At 25.8% G+C, this 10,051-nt stretch overlaps 2 protein-coding genes across 3 annotated transcripts; both read left to right on the forward strand.

Annotated features, from left to right (window-relative positions):
- The first annotated feature begins 201 nt into the window (after nucleotides 1-201).
- On the forward strand, nucleotides 202-1,979 carry Pex3 (peroxisomal biogenesis factor 3). The gene has a single exon (XM_015518613.2). The coding sequence runs from the start codon at nucleotides 643-645 to the stop codon at nucleotides 1,651-1,653; it is 1,011 nt and encodes a 336-aa protein (XP_015374099.2). The 5' UTR covers nucleotides 202-642; the 3' UTR covers nucleotides 1,654-1,979.
- Nucleotides 1,980-4,501: 2,522 nt separating this feature from the next.
- RASSF8 (ras association domain-containing protein 8) lies at nucleotides 4,502-9,007 on the forward strand. 2 transcript variants are annotated; one of them, XM_015518611.2, is made up of 10 exons: nucleotides 4,502-4,687; nucleotides 4,913-5,050; nucleotides 5,107-5,217; nucleotides 5,295-5,466; nucleotides 6,098-6,270; nucleotides 6,336-6,533; nucleotides 6,610-6,852; nucleotides 6,929-7,243; nucleotides 7,306-7,435; nucleotides 7,539-9,007. In XM_015518611.2, exons 2-10 carry the CDS (start codon nucleotides 4,979-4,981, stop codon nucleotides 7,637-7,639), a joined length of 1,515 nt encoding a protein of 504 aa, XP_015374097.2. In that variant the 5' UTR covers nucleotides 4,502-4,687; nucleotides 4,913-4,978; the 3' UTR covers nucleotides 7,640-9,007. The 2 variants fall into 2 exon arrangements, with proteins under 2 accessions (XP_015374097.2, XP_015374098.2); XM_015518612.2 differs by lacking the exon at nucleotides 4,502-4,687 and adding an exon at nucleotides 4,716-4,840.
- Nucleotides 9,008-10,051: the final 1,044 nt, after the last annotated feature.

Here is a 10,051-nt window from a genome sequence, read left to right on the forward strand (position 1 = left end):
ATAGCATAAACAGTGTAGCAAACAGAATAATATTAAGATTTATTAATGTACAATTTTTATGTAGAATATAAATGTATAATCATGTATAATCATATTATTGTTCTATGGTATAATCATGCATTCCATGTTATCATAATTTTTTTTTAGAACTCACTGAACTTAGGTTATGTTTTTCAGATAAATAGTCAAATATACCAATACCAATGTTCAATAATTATTGTTTAAATTTTATTTGTAAAATGTTAAGTCAAAATTAAATTATTGTAATGGAGTAATGGACTACATATTAATATTTATATAGATTATAGATATAAATTAAAATTATAAAGAATTATTCCGTGACGGTGAACCTCATAATATCGTATGTTAATTTATATTGTCTAATTCATACGGTCGTATACTCGTATGTATAATATTATGGTCGTTCGCGAATAATTTACGCTCGTGCTTATAGTTTTTTACGAGGTTTTTTATCTATGTATTCAAACAAATCAAATTCGTAAATTGTGTACTAGATTTTAGAACAAGTTATATGGTATTTAGTTTTGAACATTCGATTTTTAAGTGTTATTATAAATTTGAATTGAAAGTTTAAACGTAATTACTTATATTTTGTTCGCATAGTCATTTTATACATTAATAATGTATGACTCTATAAAAAAATTTGTTTCACGACACAAACGTAAATTAATAATCAGTGGTGCATTGTTTTGTAGTACTGCGTATGTAGTTTACACTTTAAAAAAAAAATTAGCAGAAAAAAAAGAAAAAGAAAGCCGGGAATATCTGGAACGAAGTAGACGTCAACAGCACTATGAAGCTACAGAAAACACTTCTAACCGTATGATAACTGAATTCGTTAAAAAACTTCATGTTAAATATTTTTCAAAAAATTTACGCATTGAAAATATTATTGATAAATTGAAGAAGCAAAATAATTTGGAACTTTGGGAAGAAATGAAAATATGTGTTTTTACTAGAGCATGCTTACTTGTTTATGCTGAGACTATGATGGTAATAACATTGAAAATTCAACTCAATCTCCTTGGAGGTCTTGTATACAAAAGTCTATCTCAAGATTCACCTCCTATTTGTTCAAAAACTCAAGAAGATTATTTGTTAAATTTTAGTTATTTCATTGAAAACGGTATTCGACGTCTAGAAGAATATTTACAAAGTAAAGTTATTAAGTATGTACAGCAAGTTCCTATCCAAGAACAGTACAATTTACAGGAATTAGAAAAACTATTTTTCCTCATACAAACTGAAATTGCTAGTGATACTGATAGTCCTTTTCGATGTATAGATTCATACATGTTAAACCAAATGCCACAAGTGCGAGAAGCACTATTACAAGACATGGTAAATGAAACTCGAGAACTATTAAAAAATGATGAGATCATTTCAATAGCTCGTTACTGCACATCTCATAGTTTTAGTAAATTAATGGATGCTATTACTGTAAATACGCCTAATCGTTCAGTAAATTTACCTACTACTGTGAAAATGCCATTTGCCAAGTGGTTACCAATTGTTGATAGATCAACCAAAGTGACGGAAAGTGGAGACTGCACTTTAAAACAAAATGTTCACTTGGATGGAAAAGTCAAAGTGCTTAGTGCAAATGTGTATGAGGCATTTTGCTCTGCTTAAATGTATTTAAAGGTTTTTTTTTAAATAGTATTTCATGAACTTGTTTTGTTTTGTCACTCATATAAGTTATGTATGGATATGTATTTTTTTTACTCAACTGATATTTAAATTCTAACAAATGTCAAATTTATTCAACCATGTATTTATATTTGGGAAAGTTGTGAAATTGTTTTAATCTAACAGCATTTATATATATATTATATATATATAAATTATTTTATAATATTGCCATATTTTATGAAATGTAATTAAGATCTATTCATCTGTAATGCATGATGTTATGCTGCATTAAAATCTTATTGAGTTTCACTCGGTGTTCCAAGAAATGTATAATGTGTTTAATTTCTTTAAGTATTAATTTTTTTTTAATCTAAAACAAGATAAGTTTTACTTGTAATATTACCATTTTATTTCTACCAGAAGACTGGGTGGGAATGGTTTAGCACAATACTGCTACTTGGTTCCCTAGTAAGTTGTAATATTATCTAGATTCATACTTGTATCTACTCATAGGTATATAATATATTAAGACAATTTAAATAATAAATTGATAACAATATTAATTTTAATAATCAACTAAAGCATGGTTGTAGCACAGAATAGATTAAATTTAATTTAATCTATTCTGTGGTTGTAGTTAGATCAATTGTTTAAATACCTAGATAATTCCATATACTAACCAATATCCATTTGCTAAAGTAATAACAGAGAATAAATTAATTTGTTTATTCATGGTAATAAATAAGATAGGTATACATAAATACCTATTTTTCATGTTTTTTTTTTTTTTGTTAAATTAAAAATAATAAATATGTTTTAATAATATATGTCGATTAAGAGATATATTTATTATTAGCCAAGTGATAAAACTAAGTCAAAAATATTTATTTTATAATAGACTTACAATTTTTGTAAGAACTAGGTATCCCCATTACCCACAATAACTGTTGCTAGTAAATTTTAATTCAAAACATTTTTTAAGTATAAACATTGAATATTTTACAAACTTAACTAACACATTTCTACTAACACTTGCTAATTTATTTCCAAAAGCTGGGTATAAAGAGTTTAATAAAATATTATTAGGAATTGGAAATTATAGAAGCTGAAAAAATTGTAAAATATGTATCAAGATTCAAAAAAAAAAACCTTTTATGTTGCTATTAATTTTCTCTTAAAGAACTGTAAAATATGAAAGAATAAGTTTATTATCAAATATAGCAGACAACTGTTTTCCAATTTGACTTAATTTTATTTTTAAATTTGTACAAAAAGAAAAATATTTGAAAAAAATTGTACATCAGAATATTAGCGCAATATGGATTAAATACACATAACACAGTTTTTGTTAAATTAATAGGTCGGTAATTAATAAATTACAAAAAGCTTGATGAAGAAACAAATAAAGTAATATCACAGATTATATAAAACTAAAATAATTATATATTATATTATATAATTATATATTTTATATAATCTGTGGTAATATGTTGATGAAAATCATGTAATATACTAGTACACATTTTATATTTCACATTATCTTTTACTTTATATTAACAATAAAATGCCTATTATATTATTATGTTATTTGAAGTTTGAAATTTAAAATGGGATCTATAAATGTGTAGATAAATAGCACATTATAGTATGTACTTATTTACATCTCAAGTGTACAGCTAACCACTTACATAATTCATGTTCACTTCAAGTATATGCACCTATACACATATACCATTTAATACATATAATATTACAAATGAATATTTAATTTATTTTTTGTTGTAATTGTTGATCTAGATTTATAATAAAAAGCTGAGAAAAATAAATAAAATTTATATTTTATAAAATACTGATGTTGGTTAACTATTATATTAAGGTACCAGCGCTTATCGTTGCTATTGTTTAAAATCCAACCATGCAGCAAGTTAACTTCATTGAACTGAAACCTTTAAAGGGAAATGTCCACTTATGATATTACATTATTATAATATAATATCACGTCTGTTACTCAGAATACTCAATACATAAACGCCATAAACACACCCTGTATTAACGCATACGCGCCTATTCATGACATGTTTATAATTTTATAGTTCATACCTATTCTAAAGTTCTAGTATTCAGCTAGAATTTCGTTTAGTTTTAGTATATAATGGTACAGTGTTCAGACTTGTTTTATATGGAAGTTTCCAATTGAATAACGAATGATAGGTTGTTATAATGTTATTATTGTTCTGTATATATTCTATCATTATAAGTCAACGATTACATTCATTAAGCTTTAACAAACCAGTCATTGCTGTATTTGTATATTTTAAATACGTTAGATAAGTATTTTAATACATGCCTCATAATTTTATTACCCATGTCAATACTGTATCACTTACTCCTTAAGTCATATACTATATGATTTAAGGTTTATCTAAAGTAAAATACTAGGTAGTTATTTGTATCAATAAAAGTGTTCCTAGTTCGATATATATTATACTAATTTCATGGTTCAATGGTTGTAACTTATAACATATATAATATGTAAGTTTGTGTAACATATATTATTATAGGTAATGGGTAAATGGGTTTAATAATTTTAATGGTCTATGTTGTCTAAAAAGTAAAAATAAAAATTTAAATCTATGTTCTAAATCCTATACTCGACACTCGTACTCGACCTATGTCTCTGATTACAATTCATTTTTTTATGAGTTATTTTGTAGTATCTTATGATTTTGAACTCCAATGCACACATACATTCTCCTTGATATTATTCAGTGTGAACGACAAGACAATATTTTTTATCTTCTATCAAAATGTAAGCATGTAGAAAAACTTTAAATTTATTATTTTGGGATATTCTTTATCAGAGAACAGAGTTCATTGTTCTCATCAAAGTTCAACTCATTAATGCTATTTAATTAGATTAGATTAGAAAAGCCATTAGATTTGATTATTGGAATTTAGAAGTTAAGTAATGGATAATTCAATCTCGATATAATTATATGGTGTCATTCCGGCCCACAACACCCAAAATGATACGGTATGTTTGACCCTGATTTCTAAATCTCTACGCAATTAATATTATTCTCTAGGTCAATGCCATGAAAATTGTTTTGATTCTGAAATATCTGATATATCTTGTATCATTTTGCTTACCAATGCCCTGGTGTGATATTTACTACCCTTTGCGTTGGTTAATATTTTTTTAATGATGCTTTTAGTAGTTTATCTTGATTTTTCGAATGACATTATTTATTGTGTTTAGCAATCATGAATAGAAAATTTTACTATGACAGCATCTTAACAATATTTGCAATTTTCCAAAACTGATATGGAGCTTAAAGTTTGGGTTGAAGGAATTCAACGAGTTGTGTGTGGTGTTACTGAATCAACAACTTGTCAAGTAAGTTGTTTGAGAAATTTTTATGGAATGTTTTTTCTATACCATTTTTGTCTCAGGATGTTGTGTATGCATTAGCTCATGCTACCGGAAAGACTGGCCGATTTACTCTGATAGAACGATGGCGTAATAATGAACGTCTACTTGCACCTCAAGATCATCCAGTAACCGTAGGTTTTCAACTCTTTAAATTTCAAAAGTATAATAATCTACAAATTGTTATCTAATGTGTTTGATTCATTGTTAGGTGCTCATGAAATGGGGAGAATATGCCAATGATGTACAGTTTATATTACAACGCTCAGGCAATGTCTCTTCAAATAGTACATCCAGTAATCCAAAGTATAATGAGGCTGATAGTGTTCCTTACTTTGCTCAAGAGAGGAATAAAGATACCCGGAAATCATTAATATTTAATAGTATGGATTCTATTTACTAATTTATGAACAATAATATTTTTCATGAAATTTGTAATATTTATTTTAAATACTTTGTTTCAACGTTTTATTTTTCTTCTTTGATTGCTGTGTGTGTAATTGGAATCATTATGTTATTTATATTTTCATACTCAGTTAATTTTAAGTGTATTCAATATTATTAGGTTTGATGAATTTTTGATATTTTTAGAAAACTCAATTTTTAGTTACCTAATAAACCCTTCTATAGTATTATATTGCTTACCTTTTATAGGAGAGGGGAGTTACTGCTCTTATTTCCAAAGTAAATTTTTAATACATTTAACAATTTAAAAATAATATTATAATTAAAAGATAGATTTTTATTTAAATATATTTAATTATATCTTACCCTATTGTCTCGGTAAGTATTAATATAAACTAAAGATGGTCTTAACAACAATCAAAGGTTAAAATAATAAAATCAATTGGTTTCTAAAATTAATAATTTTAAATGTTGGTATGTGATTTGATTTACCTTAGTAAATTCTGATTAAATTAATTTTACATTATTACTAATTCATAATAAATAATTATACGTTTTTGTTACAAAAGTAATTTTGATTCTTGAACCTATGGTAAATATATTTTTAAGGTAATCGGGTCCCCGATAATGTAGGTGTAGTACGTGGAATTCCTCAACAGAGACCCAATGTTCTTCCTACCGTACCTGGAAGTGGTGCAGCACCGTTAACAGTAGTTTCATCAACTCCGTCTGGTGTTCCTTTATCAACTTCACCAACTAATACTTCTAGTCATTTAAACAAAGTAATTTTATTATTTTACTTTCAAATTATATTTACTAATATAAATTATTATTATTATTACTTAAGGATCAGAATTCAACATCAACGAATGGACCATTGCAAAACTCTACAAGTCCGAACAAAAAGCTTGATAACCTTAGTTATCGGCCTCCTGTTACTAGGGTACTACCACCATATCGAGAACCACCTCCACCTTCTGTCAGCCCTGCAAGAATATCTCCCACAACTGTGGGTAGTGATCGTTTAAAACAAACAATTTTCAAGGTAATTCACTATATAATTTATACATTTTTTGATTTTATTTTATTTTGAATCTTTATGTCTTAATATTTCTTTACAGGAGTATCAGAATGAAAATAATAGCAATAGCACTAATGTCATGTATAACCCTCAGTATAAAGATCTCGTAAAGCTTATAAATTATCAAAGAGATAAGTTATCTATTCAACAAGCAGAATTGACAAAGTATGATGCAGAAATAATGTATTGGGAAGGTAAAACTAGAGAGCAACAACATCAAATGGATTTTATGACTCAGGAAGCAGCTAAAATTGAAGCCACTGGTAGACATACAGAAGAACAGGTATGGTTTAAATTAAATTAAAATAGATTCATAATAAATTATTAATTAAAAATGTATTTATTATTCTATGTATAAGTTGAGACTTTTAGGTCAAGTAGAAGAAGAAAATGATATTGTACGTCAGCAAGAAAAAACATTGAAATCAGAAATGACATTATTACGATCTAAATTGGCCAATTGTGAGACTGAATTACTTGTGTGTAAGAACAAAATACGTCTTTTGATGGAAGAAGTAGAACTGGAACAAAAAATGTTATCAAAAGATCTAGAAGAGAAACGTAAAGCAGAAAGGGGTATTTTAAAGGAAGTTGACCGGCTACAAAGTGAAGTAGAAAGAGCCAGGCAAGAAACAGAAATGGCAGCTCAAGTTGGAGATAGTCTTCGAAAAGAGGTATTTTAAACATTTAATGCACATATTGAATATTAAAATAATTAAAATACTTTTCATTTAAGGTTGCTTTATTAGAAACAACTATAACTGAAAAAAAAAGACAAGTTGATAAACTCGTAACTGACATGAAAGAAGCAAATTTGCAGTCTTTAGCTATTTCACCACCAGATGAATTGAAATTTATTCTTGAGGGTAAGTGATTTTACTAAATAAAATTAATATTAAATTTAGTATTAATATCAATATCAAAAATTACATATTACTATAATATCCATCATAATTTTCATATATTAAGGAGCTCAGAGACCTGGAAGCACTCGTAAAATGATTGGATCACCTAGACAACTTGAAAATGCAGCTCCTACTAGTAAGAATCCTCATGGTGTTTGGGTTTAACTCTTTTGTTACCTAATCAAAATTGTTAACCCTAAAAAGTATTTAAATGATTGTTTTTAAGTATTGTGTGCATTAAGAGCCATGTTTAAATTGTAAATTATACATTTGAATAGCCAATAAGGTTTATAATTAATAATAATTGCACATCACACAATTTTTATTTTATTTTTTCTTTTACCAAAGCAAAAATGTAATTCTAAATATGGAAGTTAATTTCTAGAGCTGGGCTGATAATACTTTTTTAAGATATCCTGATATACAACCAATCTAATTATTTTCTTAAATCCATAATCTAATATAATGTGACACGTAAAAAATATTAATTAACTATTTATAATCAATATTTAATAATAAATTAATTAATGATTTCTATAATGTATTTAAAAATAGAATTATTGTTATAACCACCGCCATTATGTACCAATCGGTATACAATTGTAACTTCCATAATATCTGTTTTAATAACTGCTTAAAAAAACTGCACCTAACCCAATTACTGATAGTATCATTAAAACTGACCAATATTTATATTGGCTATCAGTACCATCCCAGTCCTATTAATTTTTTTTTTTAATTTGATCTCTTTATAATATATTACATTTTAAATTTAAGTCAATGCTACAATTGTTTTGTTTTTTTGTTCAGCTCAAATAATTTAGGATAGGAATTTCTCTCTTTGTTTAAGTTATCTAGTAATTTCATTTCATTTTATATATTTTAAAATAATGCATACAAGTATTATCAATATTTAAAATCAATAGCATCATTGTCTCCATTAAATTATACGATAAGTTCATAACTTAAATTAATAAGTCAATAATATGTTTTTATTGTTCTGTTTTCTCATTTTTGTTGTTGATTATATCTTTGAAATGTACATATTTATTTCCATTACCTTAAAGTTTTTTTTATTAATTTTAAATGACTATTTTTAATTTTTTTAAATAATTTTTCATTTATTAAATATATTGTATTGTCATACATTTAGTGCCACTGAAATTTTATCTTTCATATTGTGAGTATAATATTAATCTATGAGAGCAGTTTTCATTGTTATTTTATTAGCTTTTAATATTATTAAATTGAATATTGAAATGTATTTAAAAAATATTTATTATGTTTAATGGCTGTTTTAATGTTTATTTTTAATGTTATTGAACAATTTTTGTTATTATGAAAGTATTAATTACATTTTTTAGTTAAGTTAAAATGTGTGTTCAAGAATATTTTGAAATTAGTCTTCGTTATCATTATTATTAGTTTTATAATTTATTAGTCAATTTTTTTTTATTATTATTTATGTATTTTTTTTTTATTTATTGCCTTTTGTAGCCATTATTGAGCAATAAAATTGCTTTTCAGACCAAATATTATGATTTATTATTTTCTAAGGTACTTAACTGCTTTGCTAATCTAAATTGTAAATGCTTATCTCATAAATCACTCATCTTCAAGTTAATTATGTATTCAAAATAATTGGGACGAAAATTCCACTTTCAAAGACTTAATTAAAATTAAAAAAATATTAAAAAATACATTTTTCTAAGGTCTTGGAACCGTGTAACAAGATTCTTTTCAAAAAAGTATTATAGAATATTATATAAATTGTAAGTGTTTTGTGATAAATAAATCACATGGAAGTATAATCTACAATATTTTATAACTATAACATGTAAGTATCGAAACTTGATATACCAGGTTCATTGAATATTTACAAATCTAGGTGGGAAAGCCACGTAAAAGGGGGAAACTAAACTGACTTATTTATTGTTTTAAATGTTGTTAACTATATTAATTCTATAAATTAACTCATATTTAGTCTCATACATATCATACAATTCCACTAGGAAATCAAAGATTTTAATAAATAAAAAGTAGGTACTATAGTAACTATAGACATTAGATGACCTGTATAATAAATAAATACTAAAGACTATAGTGCCTATTAAATATTATGATAGAATATAAAGGGACCATTGATGGGGCAGCAATTCATTTTTAATCAATAAATCATGGTAAGTAGGGCATTAATTTTACAATAACGCTCCATAATATTGTATTATATGAGTAGATAACTGGCATATTAATAATTACTATTACTATGGTCTATGACAGTTAGTTTGCCTGGTTTGCCAACACGATAACATATGGTCGGATCCATCCAACTGTGTAAGCTTTCAAGACTTATTAATGTATTATACAGTATAAATCTACACTTTTAAATGGCAGGTGGTCTAAAACAAACAGTTGCGACATTTTAAAAATTTTATAGCACCTATTTGCACATTTATTTTGGTGAAAAACTAGAAATCATAGAAAACTTTTTGAAATTGTTCAACTTTGTTGATAAATAAACGATTTCTCAAATCTTAACTCCTACGTTTTGTCATCTAAATGTAAACCATTATCGCC

The sequence above is a fragment of the Diuraphis noxia genome, unplaced genomic scaffold (assembly GCF_037042655.1).
Source record: "Diuraphis noxia isolate RWA-SAM2 unplaced genomic scaffold, SU_Dnox_SAM2 contig0005, whole genome shotgun sequence".
In the NCBI taxonomy this organism is placed as follows: Eukaryota; Metazoa; Arthropoda; class Insecta; order Hemiptera; family Aphididae; genus Diuraphis; species Diuraphis noxia.

Coding starts and splice junctions, on each gene's coding strand:
- RASSF8 (XM_015518611.2), top strand. CDS start 4,979: ATGGAGCTTAAAGTTTGGGTTGAAGGAATTCAACGAGTTGTGTGTGGT. Junction 5,218..5,294: donor CTCAAGATCATCCAGTAACC/GTAGGTTTTCAA, acceptor ATTCATTGTTAG/GTGCTCATGAAATGGGGAGA. Junction 6,534..6,609: donor TAAAACAAACAATTTTCAAG/GTAATTCACTAT, acceptor ATTTCTTTACAG/GAGTATCAGAATGAAAATAA.
- Pex3 (XM_015518613.2), top strand. CDS start 643: ATGTATGACTCTATAAAAAAATTTGTTTCACGACACAAACGTAAATTA.